This window comes from Plectropomus leopardus, chromosome 13 (assembly GCF_026936395.1).
Source record: "Plectropomus leopardus strain MGB_pleo_1.0 chromosome 13, ASM2693639v1, whole genome shotgun sequence".
NCBI lineage: Eukaryota > Metazoa > Chordata > Actinopteri > Perciformes > Serranidae > Plectropomus > Plectropomus leopardus.
The window spans coordinates 23,409,917-23,433,539 of NC_142188.1; the positions used below are offsets into that span (position 1 = coordinate 23,409,917).

Below are 23,623 nucleotides of genomic sequence, written 5' to 3' on the forward strand. Positions count from 1 at the left end.
TAAAACATCTAAATTTTAATGGTCAGTTTTTGTTGTATCAGAGAAGTGCTGATTAAACTCTCTTGTTGTTTTTTTCCAGCCAGTGGTGCTGTTGTTTTTGATTTTATCATACTGCGTGTTTGTAGTGTTTTGTCCATACCCATTACTGGACCGGCTACTGAATACAATTCAATAAAATACAACAATAGTGCCAAATTAGCATTGCTGCAGTGCTATTCTGTTAAATGTATAAAGATTGCAAACTGGAGACTTGGTGCTTGAGTGTCGTGCAATACAATTGGCTACAGTAAGAGGCAGAAAATAGCTCTTGAAACGACTCCAATACTTCAGAAACCTATATTGTGATTTGTGGTACTATGATCTGTTCTTTTCTCACACACACACTAATACCGCATTCTGTGTTGAAGAGACTTTCGGTATGTGACAAGTGGTTCTTTTTGTGTAAGTGGAAGAGACAGCGGGGAGATTTCACAGTTAGTATTTTGCAAAATTCAAGCTCAGAGGGCAGTCAAGTTTGATACACCCTCCTAAATATTGTTTACCTGCTGTGTAACTATGTGCAATGACTTGCATCAGATGGCAAGCTCTGAGAAGTTATTTTGCTAAACAAATGACAGTTAGAATGTTTACAGAATCTGCATTATTTGCCAAATATGTGTGCACATACAAGGAATTTGACTAAATGTCCATACATAAAAAAGCCAGCTAATTCACTACTCTGCCTTGTGTTATTTCAACAATTATATTTCAATTTTCAATTCATGAGTAATTTAAAAAGCACAGTGAGATGACAGTAAGATTAACAGAGTCTACAGTCTGTATTAAATATATTCATATTTTAAAATTGAGGTGAAGTAATTGCTTTTTGCCATAAATACATGGAATTGTGCTCTAAGGGCTGTGGTATAATCTCAAAGGCATAAACTGTGATGAGTTGTTTTCATAGTCTTAGCTGAATTGTATTTATGTGTAGTGTGGATTGTGGGTGCAGTGATGACTAATTGTATGACTAATTAAATGCCCATGCCCTATACCCTACAGCTGTAAACGTGGAAAGGGTGCCTGCAATAACTGTATTTTACTGTACAGATCCACAATTAGAATTAGTTATATTCACACTTTGGTCTTGCATCAAAAAATGAGGCTGTTGCAAATGTTTTTGTGAACTGTGGTCATACAAACAGACACTGAATGCAAAATTAATTCCATACTCTTATACAACAGGAGCTCATTTGTCACCCTCTCTCAACTCCCTTGATCTTCTGTTGTCTATTACACAACTAAACAATAAAGTCAAACTCAAAACAGCAGAGACAAAAACGGAAGCTCGTTAGAGCAGAGATCCAATAAAAATGTTAACTGAGGAGTCAATGGCCTATATCATGACATTAAATGCTAAAATTATAGTACTGCTTTCTCATCTTCTTTTTAAGGTTGACAGTAAAGCCTTTTAGCCATAACTGATGGTTTTCTGATGCTAGTCAATCACTTATAAGTCTGTCCTCCATTGTTGTGCTGGAAAAGAAAACTGTGAAAACGAGTGCATGTGGAGTAGGAGAGATAAAGAGATTGGTGGTGTTTTCAATCAAAAATCTTACTCACCTGCATGCATAATCTGGTTACAACAGCATATATAATCAATGTTTTTGTGCTGTGAGGCTGAGAAAGTCAAATGTATTTCCCCTTTAATTAGCAAGAAAAATATGTATTAGTCAACATATCTGAGCATCTTTGCTCCTGCCTTGTGTCCATATATCCTGAACAGATACCCTGTGATTCAAAGGGTAATTGTGTCTACTGGCCAAAACTTTTCCAAGCCTTTGGTCACACAGTAAGTAGCTGCCTTGGTCCATCTTTTCCACCACTCATCAAGACACCAACTACGACATGATAAACGCACCTATATCAACTGAAATGTGATGTGTTTCATCAACAACCGAGCACAGCCCCTGGGGGACTGCAGTGGCTGAAGGATGGCCATGTGGTGCCTGATTATCCAGGGAACATGGGAAATTAAATCTGTTGAGAGTACACAACAACCTCCTCAGAGTCCCCTGCCTGTCATAACTTCCTCCAATCTCTCTTCCTTCTTATTCTCCCCCCTCACCTGGCAGCTTCTCAAATCATACCTATAAATATACAGTTTCTTTGCACCTTGTCTTCACGTTTGTCTAAGTGGCACAACCCATGACAAAAAAAAATTAAAAAAAGAAGAAATCACATGAAAAACACTCAATCTCCTTTATACTACTTTCCCTCCTCCACGTTCATCCACAGCAAATTGCGTTCTTACATATCAATCAACGCCTGCTAATGGCAGGAAGATGACGCATTGCTTCCTTAGCATTCATATCAAAGAGAGGACAGTGTGGAAGCTGCTTAAGAGCTAACTATTCACTTCAATCTCAGTTTCAGCCACTCGAGATATATTTAGTTTCACCATCATGCTGAAGCACAACACAACAATGCAGAAACCTAGATATAGCTTTTAGTACACAGAGATTTCACCACTCTGCAGACAAGGTAATATGTCTTCTTGTATCCATGTATAAATATATTTCATGTTTGGTGTATTTCAAGCCATTCAATCTATCTTTCACGCCATCTCCTCTTTCATTCAACGAAATACATCTTCCTACCATTCCCTCTAACTGACTCTGATGCATAATGTGCTATTGTTGTCCTGGTTGGGTCACCCTCAAAACAAAGATCCAAGATCTTAACCCTGGTTAAATAAATTGAATAAGTGGAATTGAACAGAATTGGAGTTTTGGTTCTGTGTTGAGGGAGTTTCTCACCTATCTCAATGCACAGACAAAAACACCAATGCCACCCACAGTATGGGGAATTCTGTACCATCACAATGACTGCGAAGTCTTCGCCTTATTGGGAACCTTAATCTGCTTTGTTTGTGCACAAGGGGGGGTACCAAGATTCTATTAAAGAGATTAAATTGTTTCCATAGCCAACCAAAGCATCAAAGGCCAACCAAATTGCTGCCCCTTACTTGAATGGGTTTCACTAAAGTCACTTATTTGTCCATTTCATCATGCTAATGGCAGAAGCTATCATCCCATTATAGCTCCACAGCTGAGCGAGGTTAAACAAATGCAGTTTGTTTGAGGTCACACTACCTCCAAGTCAGGTCTCACTGCCCCCCCCCCCCGTACATCACAACAAATCATCAGCTTGTCTATAACTACTCTATATAAGCAACCCCTCTGAACCCAGCTGCATTAAACACCTCTTCACTCACTGGCACTAAAGGCACAAGAGTTCTCTTTTCTGTCTCCTCTGCTTCTCCTCTCATCAAAAATTCCTTCCCATGCCTCACTCTGTTATGGAAATAAAATCTAATCTAACTTCTTGGGTCAACCTAAAATCACTTTGTTCTTCTGGGGAGTTTGTTACACAGTATGAAATGTCAAGCATCTGACTGAATATTCTCAGTATGGGAGATGTTGCCCTAATAACTGTCTTTAAAACCAAGTGAAGGAATAAAATCTTTCAGCATACAGTACCTTCACCTAACGAAGCCTGCAATAAACTGTGTTCATTTTGTCATAAATGAGCCCAAATGGGTTCTGCTTTTGGAAAACTGATGGAGTTCATTAGTACTCATTGTTTGCAGGGTAGTTACATCAAACACTGACTTGTAAGTTGTGAGACCTTTCAAAATAATAACTCCATCATCCCTAATAGACTCATATCTCCCAGACATGTCAGATAAAGCTTACTGTTCATCATAGCCAACAGAACCTAGCCTCATTTCTATTACCATTATGCAGAATGGAGGTCTTTGTCTATAATGAGTCCACATTCCCTAAGCCCTACAGTAACCACACAATCACTTGTGTCAACAAAAGGGAAATCCATTTCATCAGGACGTCCAGTCAGTGCTTCATTACCATACACGAGGGCAACAACTGTGCAGCCACGTCGCCCCTGAGAGCTGCTGCTGATTGCTGGAGTTCTGCGAATTTGCCGACAGAGTAATTTCATTATTACTGTACTATAGATAAAGTATGTTCAATTAAAAATCATCACAGGTCACTTTGTCACAGTGACATACTGCATCATAGCAGTTCACCACAACTATAACAATGTAATCCTGTGTTTCAGAGTTATAGTAAAGAAAGTAAAAATAGCTATGTCACAAAAAAAGGGAGATTATTTTTGTCTATGTCTGAAACTCATCTTAATCTCTGCCAGTAATGTGGACCTTTATAAGATTATGATAAGATCAAGAATCATTTAGTTTCTGTATCCATCCACATGTACGAATAAAACCACCGACTGTCAGCATGTTTTCTCTGGGACAGTCTCATTTCTATTAGTGAGCATTCAGCAGTGTTCTTTAAGGTCAGGGCCATTATAGGTAAGAGCTTTTTGTCATTGTCAACTACCTGATTATTTCCCCACAAAAAACAAATTGTCTTCTCACATTTATTGTATTTTTCGCAAGGTTTCAGAAAGTCATTTCTAAACTTACACCTTACTTGTTTTAATCTAGGTAAAGGCTGCTGTTGTTATTAATCAGGTTTATTAAGGGGGATGGAAAATGTCTCTCTGATAGTACACCAGGATAATGTTTATGTTTTGTGGTTTGGCACTGCTGGTGCTGCTATAAAACATGATTTTAGTCTAAAATTATTCAATCTATAGATTTCTCTGACAAAACGGGCTTCACATTTTAATAGATCACTGTTGGCTGACATCATGTATGTCAAGCAGCAGACACCTACAGTATTTCTAGTTTAATGTTTATTCTCTATTTAAGGAGGCCCAATAAGATTAAGGTATGCCTAATGTTTAAAAATGCAACTAAATACAAAATACAAATATTACTCTTACAATAATTATAATTTTTGTCCATGATATCACTTAATGGCCATCTTTTATTTCTAAATAGCTACCAACAAGCATAATTATTTCAGTAGGCACATGGATAGATATGCTTTACAAGATATTTATCAAGGACATTTTCAGAAGTAAAGGTCTAACTTGTCTGTCAGTTTTGTTGTAAAAATACCTAAAATACCCACTGCAAAATTACCCCATATGCACAAGAAATATATTTTTGAAAAATCAACACTAAAAAAATGCTGTCTAGTGGTGATATTGCTGATTGTAGCAGTGGTCATGAAAAGTGTTCAATTTCCCAGGTCTCTGATTCTTTAAATGAAAATTTAGTTTATACATGCAGCTGTTGAAGGTTAGCATCTGCTCACATCTGCCTATGACAAGCATAAAAGTATGAACTGATATGAGACAGCCTGCAGGTGACAGCTGATAACCTGCTCTGTGTATGTGGATCTATAATCACTGTGTGACTAATTATGCATTAACAACTAAATTAACTGCAACTCAAAATATAATACTTTGGGTGAACACTGAACTGTTAACTAGGTCTTAAAATAATTGAAGACGAGAGGCACTGTTGCTAACTGAACATTTTGCTTAAGTTAGGTTTGTGGGACTGATAACATCATGGATTTGAGAGAATAAACACTAACAGTGCCATGACTCTTTGCAGTTTACAACATCAACAGATGGCTTCTGAGCATCATAATCATTGTTACTAAAACTGCTGAAATGATCAGTACAAGCTTGAGTACTTCAGGCTCTCTCTCCTGAATTCTTGGAGAGGAATATTTTGTGGTTTAGGAGTAAAATGTCTAGACACAAACCTTCACCTTAGAAGGACTCATGAATAAACTTCTGCAAATGTAACAGTGCCAGATTTCTTTTAAAGGCTGGGAGAGAAACAACAGTTACTTTAAAATGCATTCCAAATGGCTAGTTGAGAGCCACTTTGATGAACACGGCCCCTTCACAAATATTGAATGAACTGCCCTGGGTTATAGGAATTGTATTCTCATTTAAAGCCACTCAGCAAACATCACAGTCTTTCATTTGAGTTGCTTATAGGCTCTCTTATACAGACTTATTTTTCTGATAAGCAAACTGAGTAATAGCAGGGAGGACACAATTTCACATCTCCATTAGGCGTTGATGTTCTAGGTGGATTTCTGACAGAGACTTAGTCATAGTAATGCTGCGTTGGATTATTTTATTTCTGTTACAACACAACTACATATTCTGAACAGCATGAATATATTTGAGCTACTGCATCCCTCTGAAGAAATAATGACTGTTTATGCATAAAATTATTAACTGGAGTGGTAAAAAAAAGACATCTCTCAAAGAGAATAGTCTCGCCAAAATGTGTGCTTTATATTCCGTTACTTACTTGTGACATTATGTTGCTCATTACCTGCGCCATTACCATTACCTAGCCATTATACATAGGAAGCTATTATAGAAAACCTTGCCACTGCAGGCCTGTAACCAAGTAGCTCATCAGTATTTCTGCTAAGGTGCACACTTTTTTTGCTCTCAGTGTACATTCCTTTCATTTGTTTGTTTCCAGAAAGGTCTACAGTATTCACCCGAGTAGAGATTAACTCAAACTAAAATGAGGGAACTGAAGAAAACACGGGGACAGAAGCAGGGAGAATGAACTGGTGTTCAAAGAGGGGTATTGTGAAGACCAGTGAATCGGCTGCTGACGACCGTGCATGGCATGCTGCCCAGGGATTGTGCAGAGAAACAGTCAGCAGTCAGGGGTTGATTTCTCCAACCCTCTCCTTTCACCCGTGCTTCACACTGCCAGTTAAGAACCAGTCTCACCCAGAGTCTCCACATTCCCTCACAGGATAAAAAGAACTCACTTCCTCCTTTGTGCATACACAAATGCACACATGCTGTATCTCCACATCAGCACCACAGCTAAAAAAGAAGTGCACCACCACGCTCTCACTTCCTTTATGCTAATATAGTGTAACATCTAAAACCTTGACTGAGCTTTAAAACCAGTATCTGTTTTATGATTTTCCAAGAATTTGTTTCATTTTTCCAAATACAGCACTATATTGGATATTTTTCTGGGCTTTTGGAGGAGCAGATGCTCAGAAATCGGTAAGATGCCTTGGAATTTCCAGTCGTCACCTCAAACAGTTCTAAGGAAACATCTGTGAGGGGGAAGCAGAAAAAGGGGATTTATCCATCTGAAATGCAACACCATCCCAGCCATCTCACTTCTCAAACTTACTCTGCTATCAGAGATGTCAGCGATACTTAGATGGAGCCACAGTGCCCCCTACAGCTCATCAGATACACAGGAGTACTGGACACACTCATCTGTTGGTCTGCCTATTTGTTAGCTGTTATATGAAAGCTTTACCTGCTTTATACTGGTAGGAAACATTTTGCAAATCTGCTTTCAAGGAGTGTAGCCCGTACCACACACTTAGACACATGCGCATGCAGGCCTTCTGGTACTGTAGGCATAGAACTAGACCATGAGTCACTTTGCAACCACCATCTATAAGTATCCACTCAGAAAGCAGTTATTACAAAAAATCTTTTTGAACCACTAAAATACTTATGAGGTTATTTTTTTTTCACTAAATGAAAACAATGCTCATATTTGTTGTTAAGCTTTCCTTGTTCTATAAATGACCTCTACAGTAATTACTTTTATCAAAGAACCCTCAAACTGTGTTTGACTAAGGAAAAGAGAAACAGAAGGTGTTCAGAGACTCTTTCCCCGTGTTCCCGTCTGAATAGCCTCTCAATTACTCACAGACCTGATGGATGAGACCTGGCGTGTGTGCAGCATAAGGCTGGGTGTTTTGAAATGTTTGTTTCAGGGTGGGGAGGGGGGTGGTGGAACAGAAGCAAGACGAAGGGGCAGGGAAGAAAAACAGGGGTGCAAACAGAGACTTTCTGACCTTGACAACGATTAACTGAAGTTCTCTGTCCACCGGGGAGACAAGTGAGGACCTGACCTGAATGATAGGCTTCTTCACAAGCACTGGCAACTGTCTCCACAGACACAGTCAGTTGCATGGCCCAAACATCACTTTGTGTGGGTGTTTGTTTGCAAGCGTGACTGTTTGTTTTAGAGAGAGAGAGAGAGAGAGAGAAGGGGTTGTGGGTTGGGTCACAAAATGCATGACTGGGAAAGACGGAGAGGCTTGTTCCCCAAAACACTCAATGTGGTCATAGACCATTAACAGTTCAAGCAAAGGGAGACATTTCTCTAAGTGCCAGCCGGATACACACTGACAGCACAGATTCCCATGATTACTTTCCATTAGCTACACCTCGTGAAAAATTATTTCTATCTGGCCATGTTGGCACCTCGTAGGCCACAGAGATTATAGGTAAACAACAGTGACGTTAACCAAATACTAAGGCAGGCCGAGAGGCAGCTCACAATCTGGACACTGGGAGGGGAAAAATGGAGCTGAAGTCGGAAGGAGGGGAAGCTCACCAGCTGGTTTGTCACCTCAGTTTACATTTACACCCTGATGGTAGGGAAAACCCCGGCCTTGTGGTGTATCTCTCTCAGAGCTGATACTATTAACTGGACCTTTTAGTGCAGGACCCAATGCAACCCATTCACCAGAGTCATTTCACTGTTCAACAGAGCAGCAAGCTCTCTCAGCCAGGAGCATTGATTTTCATTCTTGGTGTGACAGTGCAACAATCACAAGTTTGCTCAAGAAGTTACCAGTCCTCTGCCATGGTTTCTAATGTACTCTGTGTGTGTGTGTGTGTGTGTGTGTGTGTGTGTGTGTGTGTCACTGTGTGGACTTCCATGTATACGCAACTGGCACCAGAGTGAAAGAACAGAGAGAGACCCTGGATTGAAGTCATATTGCTGGGAGCATAGCTGCATCACTCAGGGAGGTTATGGCACAGGGTGCGAATCTGCAGAGAGACAGATAGACCCATCGAGCCAGACTCTCCAGGGGCCGAGTGTGTTGTGCAGCACATCCATGTCCTGACAGAAAATCTAATGAAGAGTCTACACAGACAAGATCCCCAAACAGTAGGAAGCCAAACCAAAAGCCATAGGCTTTATCAATCACTAAGGGACATGAAAAAGTAAAAAGTAAATTGTAAATTTGACATCAGTTTTTTTGGCAAGTCATGCCAGAGTCTGGTGTTAGCCTGGGTGTCTTGTTGAGACATCCTATTCAGTATCAGCTAAAAAAAAATGTCCCTGTTCCATAACAGTAATGAAGTGTCCCAACAACATTTCAGACAGGTGCTGTAAAATGAGAAATTGGACAGCAAATCAATTTCACAGGAGAGTACTGAGTTTCACAAAATAGAAAAGGAGAATATGTTGTCATATATTACTACTAGACCTTTAAAACAACTCTAAAGTTGGGAAGAGCAACAATGAAAAAGTCTGTCTTTTTAGAGTCTGTCTATAGTCTGAGAGCTCAGCGAGAATAAAAATGGCACATCTACTTCTCACTCTGGAGAGCCTTGTGCTTTGCAGGCTAAAATATTACCAGAGCACTCAGAGAGTCATTCCCTAATAAATAAGGCAGTGCTCTCCATTAAGGCTTGTGTCTCAGAGAAGCATATAATATTCTCTGGACATTACACACCATTATCCTGCACTGTTGCTGTGCTGCCACAACTACTGAGGTTTTGAAATAAGTATGGAGGGATGAACCGAAATTACTGCGTGCTCCCCTCATCCTTAAAACAAAGTAACCCTCAGAGATGCAAAAAAAAGAGGAGTTTTGTGCCTTCAACAAAAATCTACCACTCTGCTAATACTATGCAGCTCAGGGCTGGGATTTTTTTTTTTTTTTTTTTTTGGCTGCATGTAGCTGCTGTCTTTCATTACACATGAATAATGTTGGATGATTCAAGTCTTGCATTTTTCATTTTTATCATTTTTTCCATTGTTCTTCTTATTCAAATGTTTTACCTCAAATAACCCAATAACAAACTATGTCTTGTTCTGGTTTAATTTCCACTAATAATTAAACACTGTGACAAGAAGTGTAGTTCAAGAGCAAAAAATATCAAGTAAGTGATCTAGTAGCCAATTTTCTTTTTCTTTAATTCTCAACAGCACAACACATTCAAGCTTGATTCCTTCAATAGGCCAATAATTCAATCAGGATATAATTTTGAATTCAATGATGACTGACATTAACCACACAGCATGAGAAAGGATTGTACCTCTACATATATCTTGCTCTGACCACAGAATAACACTGTATTCTATTGAGTCCAGGCCAGGGCACGTAGCCTCCTGTACTGTGCATTACACATGAATGACCGTGAAGGTAAACAATGTTGCCTGTGTGCCAAGCAGTCCCACAGGCAAACAATGTTTGAATGGACTGCATATCAAAAAACGTATAAAAGTCAATCTCCACTGGATTGTGGTTTTCTGCCCTCCGAGGGTCACTGCTCTCATCAAACCTGTGATGACTGCGGTACGAGCAGCCCCCTACAACTGAATACCAATTGCCTCTCTCACACTCATCTCAACCCCTTCAGGTTCTTTATAGCGTTCATAACCAGATTCCTGGTGCACACTGAATTGGCTCCTGTAAAAAATGATCTAATACAGAAAGATGGGAAAGGTTTACAGCGGGTAATGGATTAGGAGTCAACCCCTGCGCATAATTACCACAGGCATCATAATAAGAGAAGTCCTCTCCACTCTGCACCGCTATCTTTACGACCTCATTTTGATCTGAGAGGGATGGTGACACTCATATGAACTACATGCACAAAGACAAAGAGAAAAGTGGAAGACGTGAACTTGTGTTTGCCACGTAAAAGAAACAGTAATGTCAGGCATTAAATGTAAAACCAAGTTTTAGCATCCTTTCGACTTTAAGGCAATTTTCCTTGAAGCATGCCTTTGTTAACTGCGATTGTTCAAAGATATGGGCTACTAGAGCACCAGGTCCAGACCTGGGGGTCTCAACCTCCACAAGGGAAGGTTTCACTATTCACTCTATTTACTCACTGCTAAACAGCCTCATCCTGCATTAGAAAAGTACACAGTTAAAACAACCAAATAGCTAAAAGAACAATGCCAAAATTCAGAAAGAAGAAAACACTGAATGCATCAAAAAGCCTACCAAGTATGTATGATTGTTTAAAAAAAATAGAACAAAAAAGTTTTATTTAAAAAGGTCACTAATGCAATATTCACAGAAAATAATCTGCTCAAAATGCATCCAAATTGCTCATTTTATACAAACTTCCTGCAATTATTGCACTCACTATTTGGGTTATTGGTTGTTCTGTACTGTTACTGTCATGGACTGAATATATTATGAAATATACATACAATATTTCACTTATTCAGGTGTCTTCAGTTTACTCAGTAATAGAAAACCAAGAAGGATCAGGGAAATTATTGGATATTTGTCAAAATTACTCAACAACACGGGATTGTAACTTGCTAGCTGATTGTACAAGAACAATTGTACAAAAGGGGAAAATGGATCCTGTACAGGAACCTGGACAGAAAGTCTACCACACACAGGGAATCAATACACAGAATAAAACAGTCTACACTCCTAAAATGCAATCTAGATTGTACACTGAGTAAAAAATATTATCAACTGAAAGTTGTGTCATATATATATATATATATATACCTTCCTACTTAAAGACAATGGAGAGAGGCCTACAGAGAGCCTGAGTATGGATCTAACAACACTATTTATGCAGAGTGGTGGCAGACCAAGGCAAGAGTAGGCTGAGTTGGGCCATCTGCCAGCGCTAGATGCTGCAGCCAAAGCCACCTTGTCATGATGTGGCCATCCTGCCGACCACCCCCTGCAGTTTACCGATTGTCACCACAGCCCCCCCCCGTCCTGTGCTCTCCAGGCTCTCACCCAGGTGACAGTTTGAGCACCTTCTGTCCAACCTCCAGCCAAACAGAATTAAGGAAGAATTAAAAACTCAATGAGCCTAATAATTAAACTTTAATGGAGGACATAAAGCAACTTGACACCCTCTAAAAGCTATAGGCAGCCACCTTAACAGTAGTACTAAGCTGGCCTGGTTCCCCTAAAATTACAGACATTTCTCCTTTGCAACCAACATATTGCTGCTGTCAGGACAAAACCTTGTTGCACAACATTTTACCTTTGGTTCATAAAATATATTTAAAAGGTTGTATGATAAAAATAAAAATAACATGTCAGCTGCAAACAAGTATGAAGCAGCTTTACTTACTTTCGAAAGGTTGATATTTTGGAGTAATTTTTCATTCCCATGAGCTACACTTAGAGGGACACTCAAATTAAGCCACCCCTCTCTCTCTGTCAAACTCAGATCAAATGTTTATGTTTTAGATTACTCTTTCCTTTCAACACTAGATCGTTTGTTACCAGTCGACCACCATATTGTTAATAGACAAAAAACTTGCATAACATCACCCACCAATGAGAGCGTTTACTGTACTGTTGCAACCCAGTGCATTCTGGTAGTTGTAGGTTTTCTACCTCTTGTGCAAAAAAAAGCTTCAGCCCTTATTGGCTATTGGCTCTTTGGCCATGACGTACCAATTTCATAAGTATTTGTTTCTTACTTTCTACTGCATAGACAGCCCAGTTTCATGTAAAGACCATCTTTTTTACAGTTAAATATTTATTTCTAAAGATAAGAAATCAAAAATTAGGTTGCATCATATATAACAACCTGTGTCATAATACATGACCAAAATTTCAATATTTTTGGCTTATGGTAGTATCACTATTATATCCTCATGCTAAATTGCCTCCCTCAACAGCAGGAACCAAAAGTAACTCTGCAGGCAAGCACGGCAGAAAAGGATTATGAAAACCTGCCTCTGTGATTGTACTACAGCTCATGTCCACTGGACACACAAAAGTACAAATGCAATGAAAAAAAAACTGTTACATATAGAGCCATTTCTCACTGAAATAGTTACAGTATGACTCAAGCAACAAGTAAAGAAAGTTTTAAAAAGCAAATGAAGAGGTCATTCTTGGGCAGAGGCCTGTAAAACCCTTTTTGTTCAGGCTCGAAGCATTTGGCAATTGGTGTTAGATACTACTTTCGTATACAGTATGTGTGTGTGTGTGTGTATGTATGCATATGTAAATTTGTGTGTGCGTGTATGCATATATACTTAAATACATATTAAATATGTATTCATATAGAGAGAGATGTATTAAGTCTCATAGTTTGTGTTCGTTAAATCATATTTGGATATTTTTGTTCTTTGTTTTTCATAAAGTTTGAACTGTCAGGTGAACCTAAGTCAGGTGATGTGATGTGACTGAGCAATGTAATTGTATTTATACTGTTTTAATTGGGGTAGGTGAGAGGAGAGGGTGTTGATTTAGGGGTATTAATGTATGTAAGCATGTGAAAGCGTCTGTATATATTACATGAACACCTGGAAAAGTAGTTGTTGCCTTTGAAGAAACTAATAGGAATCCAAATAAACATTAAAACAATAAAGGGATGCAGTATGTAGTCTGATATTCAGAAGAGCAAAAAAAGTATTCCCTCCTTACATAATGCACAGAAATGTTTGCATTTATTTACAATTAGTATAATTAGAACTTCATGTTTGTCTCGTGAGAAAAAGAACTTCCAACAGTTTATTCAACTTTCTTCATGCTCAAAAAGTTCACACACTTCATAGACCGCAGTCTACTGGTGCCAACCCTGAATGAAAAACAGCATGAGAAAATGGAAGTACTGCAGGCTAGAGATTGGAAGCAGTGAATAGATGAGAGGCATAGATTTTATCAAACGACGTTGCTCAACATCCGCAATGTTTGTTCACATGCAGTTCTGAACGGTGTTAGTCACTAAAATCTGGACAGCAGCCACTATAAGGCAGAGCATGTCCAGGAAATTCAACTAAAAGTATTTGCAACCATTATTAATGTCATACTATAAAATTAAAGTCTTTTGCTACCACTGACAAAGAGCACGATCTGGAATATTCCATTTAAATACACAATAATAGCATGCTTATGTTGTTGAGCAGAGTTGTCATCAATGGTAAACACAACTGGGTGGAAAAGTCCACCACTATGTGTTCTTATCAGTCCGAGCACCTGTACAAAGACAACTGGTACTGCAGTATGAATAGAGTAGCAGTGGGCCGACTGCTTAGACCTTCTGGAAATTATAAAAGGCTTCAGCAATCCCTTCAACCTTTCAGACCCTCTGACAGCCTGCTAAACAGAGTGAATTACCTCCTGGCCGGCATGTAGCTCAATCAGAGGCTGGACATCTGGCAGCATTAACTGCTGAAGTAAATGGCCTGCCTTTGCTGCAGCAGTATTCAACAGTTTAAAACAAAAGTGTGCAATGCTCCCCCTTAAATCGTTATTCCTATTCTCATATGCCCTATTTTACTAGTCACTTTATAAAAACACTGTTCACCTTATCCACAGCCTTAGCCTTGATCTGTTTTAGATATTGATAATAAAGAATATGACAACAAAGTGAGGGCTTCATCAGTCTATAGAATAACAGGAATACATACTATAACACCAGGTGTGGTCTCAATGACTCTTACCTAAATGCAACACAAATCTAGACTTAGAGCTTAGATTTATCTAAATAGCACATAAAAATGCAATTCAGACATGCAGCATTTATCACAGAACTCAAAAAACAAACTACTTGAACTGTATAATACCAGCTACAATCGCTACATTTGAAAAGGTCAAAATGTGGATAAAGCAAGACAATTGCCATGACATTTAGGTGTGTGTCAGGTGTCTGTGTACTAAACCGCATATTTGTCTTTTACATGATGCTGTCAATAATTCAGAATGTCATGTCACCCTTTCCTCATCAGGCTGGGTATTTACATAATAGATTAAATTCATTACCCTGATCCAACAGAGCAGTCTGTTTTTCACATCTATTAATCTCGCATACATTATAGAGTATTAATTTCACACGAGATGCACACTGCTTAGTAGACTGTAATGTGTGTATGTGTGTGTGTTTGCAAATATTGCATGAGGTAGAAAAAGTTATGAAGTAAAACTGCTGAAAGCCAACGTACACCCTGCTATACAGCTATGGTGTGGGACTACTGAGTCTATAGCTGCAAAATGGACCTGAGCAACAGCTGCAGAGCAACAGGTAAAGCAGTCTTTTAGCACCTCTGACTATGTGTGTAGGTTGTGAGCAGACTGCAGAAAATTACATAACAGTAGCACAAATCCCCAAAAAAGGCATTTCTGCTAACCTTCTCCGATTCATGCTCTCTTTTACACATTATATCAAATCTTTACCCAACAGCCGCATTGGATATGTGACCACTAATCATTACAGCACACACATACCACAATCATGACAAATGACATGAATATAACTGACAACCAAATCAGAATTAATTGAGTCATTAACCTGTGTTTTACTGGCACAAGGTACGATAAAGCACTGTAATTCCAAAAATTAAAAGTTAAGAAAAGGTCAGAAAATATTCTCGTCACTGTGTTTCAGCCTACAGGAAGTCATATCCACGTGAGCAAATGTCCAGTTTAACATTTGCCTCAATCACACTCATCACTTCTGTAATCCCACAAGAACCAGCAGTTCCTGTGTCTTAACAGTAGAGGGCAGCCAAGGACTGTTTAATAGCCGAGCTGCCTTCAAGCAACAAACACCATCCCACAGCTCCCAGAGGTCAAAGGGTAGATCCTTACCAGCATTGACTATGGCATCCACCTCCAGGACGGTGATATCTCCTTTGTAGAGAGATACCTTATCGCTTGGCCCTCCTCCACCCGCCAGCTCCTTCCCTTCCTCTTTGTCATTGGCTAAAATGAAAAAGGATTACTATAAGTTGTTGCCTCCACTTAAAAAAGACCTATAAAATATTAAGATGTCACTCAGTAAAGGCATTACTTTACCATTTAATATATATACAAAGCAGGTACTTGAAAGGTTGTCAAATGCACTTAAATAGACAACATTTTAGTTAAATGTGATGATGTTGATGGATGAAGATTCAATTCATCCATTATTCCAGTTTTCTATATTGCAATACTTTTTCATTTTCATTTAAAACACAATAATCTGTGTGCAAATCACACCTACATATTCAGGCCATTTCTAAAGATAAGTGTATTCTGGATATTGGCATTTGATGCCAAATGGGATATTCTAAAACAACAGCACAGTGGCACTACTGGGACTAATACAGGCTTCGAAAGGAGGGTCAATAAGTATCATTTAATGTATTACTTCCAGCAGCCTTGAAATGTATTACTATTAGATGGCTAAGACCAGACCATCCTACATACAATAAATGGGTCCAAAAAGTGAGGGACCTTTATCAGACTTTTAACATACTCATTAAGGATCCAAAAACCCACCTTTAATCAATCACTCAAGCAATTATTTGTTTCATGAAGTCACACAAGGTATAACTCAGCAGAAGTGTGATACTGTCAGCTCCCTCTAATTGTGCATTGCAATTTATTCTGTTTTAGCCTTTTTAAAAAAAAAGCTGCTTCTTTCTAACTGTCCATGTTTCCAGAATGGCTGCAGTGCATGTATACATGACATCCTAGATGGTTCTGGTAATCCATGTTTTTGGTTGTTTAATTTTTAATAAACAATGGAGCCCTGTCAGTCACTTTATTAATACAATGACATTTGTTACCTGGTGGTGGACAGCCTTCCTGCCTGATTCTTACTATAGACATATTTATACAGATATATCCATATATACAGTGTATAAATATAACTACTATGCTGTATACTGTTTTAGCAAGGCAGTTGATATTTAGGACATTTTTTAAATAGTACAGAAATCTACAGGATATATTGTATGATGTACTGTTGTTGATGAAAACTAAAAAAAAGTTAGTAAACATTAAAAAATAAGACAATAATGTTCTGTATTATCAAAAGTCCAGAGAGTGTCTTAACATGGATACTGTGAATATGTATTTTCCATACTTCAACAATCATATACCTTGCTTGTTTCAAATTGTAGGAAAAAAAAGCCATGACTACATTGTAGAGTGCACCTTCTCCAACAGAGAAGAGAGAAGCTTCTAGCAGCAGCAGCTAAGCAGCCCCCAAACCGCCATAAAAAATTATTATACCTTGTTTATTTAATGTAGAGAAAAATACTACGGCAGATGTGTGCATATCTCCAAGCACTCCTAAACAAGTTGTCATTCTACCTCACTTCACTGAACATGAATTGTGGTCTGTGTTGGTTTTATATCAGTGTCAGATGAGTTGATACCATTATCAGCATCTCTGTTTTTCATGCTCTTGTGAGCTTCTCACTTGTATACAACCAACTCCCTCATACTTGTCTATACAGGACCTACATGTAGAATTAGGACAGAATATGTAAAGCCAAATACAACAACTTTATTTAAGGCTTCCAGTTATTTCTTTCTCGATACTTACTTCAATGTTATGTTTACTTATGCTATACCAAACTGCTTTTTCTAATGAAACATGATATTTAGGAAGCAGAAATACTTGAAGGTCTTGGTTTTAAATTTTTTTTTTTCTAACACACTGTAACTTATTAGTCTTGAGTCTTCAATGGATTATGGCTTTTTAATCTTTCTAAAACTCTGTGAGTGTCAGCAGTTAAGCAAGCAGTGCTTTTATTTAGAAGTATGCTCTTATGGGTTTTCTTGTTTTGATTTGTGTTTTGATATGATAAAAGAAAGTTTTGTTTTGTTTTTTTTACCTGAACACCTTTTCCCAAGTTTTTTGTGTCTAAGTGACTAATGGACACAACAATTTTTTTTAATTGGTTCAGTATTGAGAGAGACCACTATAGCCGGCAGCTGTGAAACAGGCTGCAATGTAACCATTCGGGGCAATAGTGCTCAATCTACATCCAAGCGCTTGTTTTTGTCACAGACACGCTCATATTGTTATTGTGAATGTCTGATAACATTATGAAAAGGGCCGTACAGAGAGAAAAGAAATTTTTCTTTACCTTTCGCTTGATCCAATCTGTTTGTCATCGTGTCCAACCAAATCTCACTCAAGGAAAGAAAGTCTCGCATTTTTTTTTCACATTATCTCAATCAGCTATTCAGATATAATTATTAAAATTTTCATTTAGTCAATGTAAACACTGTGGCATGACAGGGGAGAATACTGTAGTAACCATTTTCCCCTTCAATGTTGAATTTGTTTTCCAGTCCAGAAAACTGTAAGTGCCCCTTAATCATTATTAAACCATACGGTGACTAGGGGTGGGTGAAAAAATCGATTCACATGAGATAAGATCTATTATTAACCCTCTAAAATTTGTATCATTTAGAAAAGTCTTAATAATTTTGAGACCGAACGTCTTACTTTTTTCGCTAGTAAAAGCTGCCGGCTGTGCCGTTCAGAGGGATGACTCCGACGCATCGGAGCTCTTTTACGGGATCTTGTTCAGTAAATACATAATGATAGATCCGATATTGGGTGTCTTTCGTCCATATTTTATCCATATTTCGATAATAAAAGTACATTTGCAAATGTACGCATATGGCTCTAAACGCCATATTGGTTTCCCATGGTTCCATGAAGAGGTCAGAGGTTTGTTTTGGTCTTGTCCACCAATCTGAAGACGATGCGACGCTTTGTATCCGCTTACTTATGCCACACGTCATCTGGAGCAAACTGCACTGTGATTGGTCTAATCCTCCTGTATCAATCGCTCTGTGTTATTGGCAGCGCCTCCTGCATTAGAATAAACGCTGGCAGCCCTTATAATAATAATATTAATGAGACAAGGGTAAATCAGGGGACGGTCTAACAAGCAGGAGGGCCTCATATGGATGTAAACTCTGTGTTGACTGCAGGCAGAGCAGGCAGGAGAATCAGGCCCCTCTCTGAAGTGACAGGAATGTGATGTGGCCCTCTGCAGCATCACAGATAGAAAACGCTTTGCAGAATGGCACAGATAATGGGATACACAAACAACTGCAAAAAAAAAAACAAACAAAAAACAATGGGATTTTTTTGGGAAAAGTGTGTCCATTTTCTTTAACTATAATAATTACAATGTTTATTTTTTCACTTTCTGATTCAAAACACTTGGGAGAAAGGTTTCCTACAACAAAAAAGCTTGTACATAACAATTCCTCCATAATTTCATACACATTTTGCTTTCATAACATAATATGCCACTAGCAAAACAGACTGGAGTAGATCCTGAAATTACATCTCCTATATTTTGAATCGGAAATCGTTTTGAATCGAGAATCTATTCTGAATTGAATTGTGACCCCAAGAATCGAAATAGAAATGAATTGTGAGATACTGAAATATTCACACACCTTACAGTGACATTAGGCTCTAATCATTTCAGGAACAAGGTTTTACTTTTGGCCCTCTGCAGCCTTCTCAGTGGTTAGATTCAAAAGGTTTTTACTCTGATTTGTCAGCCCATACATAGCATGTTCAGGAACTTTTTCCTCTTGAAATCTTCACACATTTTGATGCAAACTGTCCGGTGTCTTTTACCAATGACTTTCTTATAGTTCTATTTAACTGATGCACTGGTATCGTTGTCTCTTTCTGCCCTTTCAATTGTCAGTCTGGTTAAACTATTGTACAGATTTTTTGCTTTAAAAAAAAAAAATTTTTTGAAAACCTTTCATAAAATAACATCTATTGGTAAAGAGGATTTTCTACACACTAAAGCATGGAGGATCATTCAAAAGTATTGAGTAGTCCTTCCAGCTTTCTGACTGTACTGAATCAAGCTTTTGTGGCAGGCAATTCTTAAGCAAAACTTTTGAACAGTAGTGTAACACTATGCATGAATGTGACAATGTGAGATGCTCTTAATAATTGTGGCCAAAGTTTCAAATACTTAGGTAAATACATGTGAGGAAAAACGTCACGCTTCTGACCATTCTGAATACTCTCCTCTACTGCAAGTGTTTACATTAGTTGGCCTAAATTGCTACATGTAGCTACATGCTTACATCAGCAAACAATTATTTTTGGTTGTCCATGTTGTTAATTTCTCCCTGATTTTCAATCATACTCCTGTTAGCACATGTTCAGCTGTGAAGATTTGGTTTAGAAGCTTTCCTCTGGGATTTTTTTCAGGATAGAAAGTGCTGCTTTACTCAGTTACAGTCATTTTCACAGCTGCAATGACAGTGCAGAGACACCAAGATACAGGAGACCCTAAAACACTGACCAGTCAGAGCAGACTGGGCTTTTCTGGGATGAAAGTTTAAAGAGACAGGAGCTAAAACCGAGTGTCTGAGACAGAGGGTGAATTCAGGCTTTCTAGCACAGATAGTAGGAGGAAACTGTGTTTTTTGACTATATAAGTATGTAAGCCTGTTCGATGAGAAATCTGAAATACAAGTATGAACCTGAAAATGAGCATAAAAGGTCCCCTTTAACTATTTAAGATGAAATATAAAAATTGCTGAATAATATTTTCTAAGCTGGGCCGTGTAAACAGTGCCATAATGTGTCCATTTATCAGCCACAGCCAACTCAAAAGACACTCAGCAACAGTAAGCTGTCTCTCTTACGTCTATTTTCCTCTCTCCAGGTTGGGATCTTGTTCAGAGATATAAAGTCTTGACGACGATACTCCTTGCGTCTCTCCTCCCGATCTAGACGAAGCAGCCTCTCTGTGGAAAAAAGACACCATACATTTAAGCAAGAACAAAGGTGGTCCCATCGAAGAACAAAGACATAAAGAGGTAAACAGACTTGGCAGTGGCACAGCTAATAACAAATGTACCATTCAATTCCAATAAGAGCCAAAAACTCAATTTAATCATTGTGTCTTTTTTTTCCTTAACTCTCTCCCACTGTACTTTTACTTTACCTGACAACCACCCACATGACAGTTGCTGCCTTTATGATTATCATCATCAATCATGTTCCACTCCTCACGGCTCCAGCTCCACACCCCCTGACTCTCTAAATTATCTTTATGAAAAATGTGATCCTCCGGAAAGTGATATCTGACAATATGATCCTACTTCATGCATTAAAATATCCCTTTGCCTTGCCTGGTCAAAGTGCAGGATGAGCAATGACAGAGCGCGCCTGAAGCTAGTAACTACCACACTTCTCATCGGTGGTTCTCAGGCATGTGCCATGGAGACCCAAAACAATAGGCTCGTTCACGCTGAACTGCGCCTCACGGCACTGACAAATAGCTGCAATCAAGTCAGACAGTTTTCTAACTTTTCCAGCAGCCTTACGTCTGTACAGGAAGTTACAGAAGCACCCACATCCTGTTAGATTTGATTCAGATTCATTCAAATCTTGCCCGATCCATTTCTCAGTTTGTTCACAGTCTCCAATTATTGTAATTATGACACAGTAACCTATTATAACATTGTATCGATTATGACAATCCGTAATTTCTGTTCATGTTTCAGGCTTCAGTCTACATGAATTTTCATGTAAATCGGCATCATATCAGTTTGAAGCTGCATGAATCAGCTGAACACACCCGTGACCCTCAAAAGACATAAATAAATGAAAAATATCAGCCTTATAGTCGAACACACAACAGCTGTGAGTGAAGATCAGCCTTTAGTCAGGGCTTCACATCTGTACTGATGTTATTTTAAGAATTCTCACATACCACTTAAGCTACTTACCACAAGCCTTTGTGTTGTTAAATAGTTCTACTTAAAATAATTAAAACAGTCCATTGTTAATATACAGTAGACTATGTATAAGTCATGCTGAATGGTCATTTAGTCTCTCCATGACAGGTTTTCTCACTCAAACTCTGTACATAACACAGATGTCTAAATTTAAATCCATCTAAAAAGAAATTTGACAAAAAAAAGAAGCAAGAACTCCTCGTATGTCCCTCATGGCAACAATGAATGCTAGATGTCTGGACACATCTACAGAAGATAATTTGCCAGGGATGGATCAGGCATGCAAAAATATTATTTCCAAGGTGTATTACAAGAGAGGACAGAAGGTGTGATGTAGATAAGAACTGCCAAATGCAGAGGACAGGGCTGGCTAGCGCTGTTGTATTTTTATACCTGAAGTTATGCTATATTGCATTACTAGAACTACTTCAACTATATAGCCCTCACTTATCATTGTACGCTTAGCACCAGGACCGGTTGGCTATCTCTGACCTTTCATAGACTCAGTCATTGGTACTTGGTCTTTTATCAACTCATTCTGGGTAAACTCCCCTAATAATTTGGACTTTGACAGCGCTGAAATCTGACTGTAGTTAAGGTCTGAGGTCACAAGATGCAGTCTTGTTGTGTGTTCCAAGCACAAGTTTGGAAAGGGAATTTTAATATGCTCTGCACCCCTCCCATGAAGTAGCATTAAAAAAAACTTGAAACTAAAAGAATTGTAGGGCTGCTAGATTGTGGCAGAAATCGTTATAACGCTTATTTTGGTCAATATTGTGATCACAGTTATTTAATACAAATTGTCTTGCATCAAGAATTTTTAAACTCTCATAAGAATAAATAAATTGGTAGTCGTCACTTTCCTTACGTATTTTAACATTGGAAGATGTTAATGTATGTCATCTATGTTTTTCTTGTTGTCATTTTTGTCTATCATAACTTTTTCATGCTTCTGTCTTGGCCAGGTTTCCCTTGTAAAGTAGATTGTTAAACTTAACAGGATTTGCCTGGCTAAATTTGGGTCAAATAATTTTAAAATGAATAAAAAAGTACTGTATGTTTCATTTTGTGAACTTAAAATTACTCTGTGCAGAAATGGCAAACAAGTCTTCCAAAGCATGATGCAGCATTGCATGTTTGTTTCGTATAAGATGGCACAATCCATGAAATAAAGAAGTGTCCTTCTTTATTGTTGTGCTGGCATAATAGTTTGTTACATACATACAGCAAATCAAAACATAGAGGGTACAGTTATATATATTGTGAAGCTAACTGTTAGTGTTTTCATGTCATTGTGTAATGAGTGACAAAGTGTTACTGTTGGCAGACAACTGTTGTCAGTTTTCTCGTGCAAGAATTGGTTCTGTGCATGTGCTTGTAAGTGTTGCAATAAACGTTGTGCTGAGCTGCGTGGCCGTAAAGAGAAGTGTGTGAACAGTGTTGGAGGAGCGAACTCAGTATAGAGAATTGTGACACCAATTAAAAAAAAAAACTTAAAGCATCAGCTAGTTAATCTAAAATGCTGTGAGCAAGAAGCTTCAGTATCTCTTGTTGTTCATTCATTTGGTTTAACCAAAACCTGTCCACCTGTAGTAATGTGGACATTAGTACATCACAAAGCTGCTGCTTACCCTTTGCACTGCTCTGTCATTCTAAGGTACTCCCAGCTTGTGTCCTCATGTTGCACTGCAAAACAAGCTTCATCCTAATTATGTGCTTCACTGTGAAATGAAATCTTTACCAAACCCCAGTGCACAAAGTGAGGACTTTGGTCAATTAAAACATTCCCACTATAAAACAGTTTGAGCAAACAGGATGTGATATGACACTACACAAAAGCATCCTGGTAGTTTACTACATTAGGTTCTTACAGACAAAATGTCTGGATGCTTTGAATATACCCTACGCCAAAGGAAATTTGTACTGTTTCTTAAAAGGAGAGAAAGAGTTATGAGATATGCCTCTTGCACAAATGAAAGCCTGAAACATTGAGGCAGTAGGAGATGACTATATTTTGGTCAGAGGGCTCCTTAGGTCATCTTTTGGCAACATCCTGCAGTGGGTCAGGCTTAAATCAAAAGGTATTTCCGCAGTGGGGGATATCCATTCTATCCCTCATGTACTTTCTCTCTCTCTTG

The 23,623-nt window shown here is 38.4% G+C and overlaps 1 protein-coding gene across 3 annotated transcripts in view; it reads right to left on the reverse strand.

The window, feature by feature from the left end:
* Positions 1-23,623, reverse strand: part of macrod2 (mono-ADP ribosylhydrolase 2) — a 511,048-nt gene that overhangs the window by 484,882 nt on the left and 2,543 nt on the right. For all 3 annotated transcript variants that reach the window (XM_088086648.1, XM_042501834.2, XM_042501833.2), the window contains exons 2-3: positions 20,388-20,489; positions 15,558-15,671 (exon numbers count right to left, since the gene is read on the reverse strand). In XM_088086648.1, the coding sequence (XP_087942774.1) occupies positions 15,558-15,671; positions 20,388-20,489 (216 nt within the window). The remainder of the gene's footprint in view (positions 1-15,557; positions 15,672-20,387; positions 20,490-23,623) is intronic.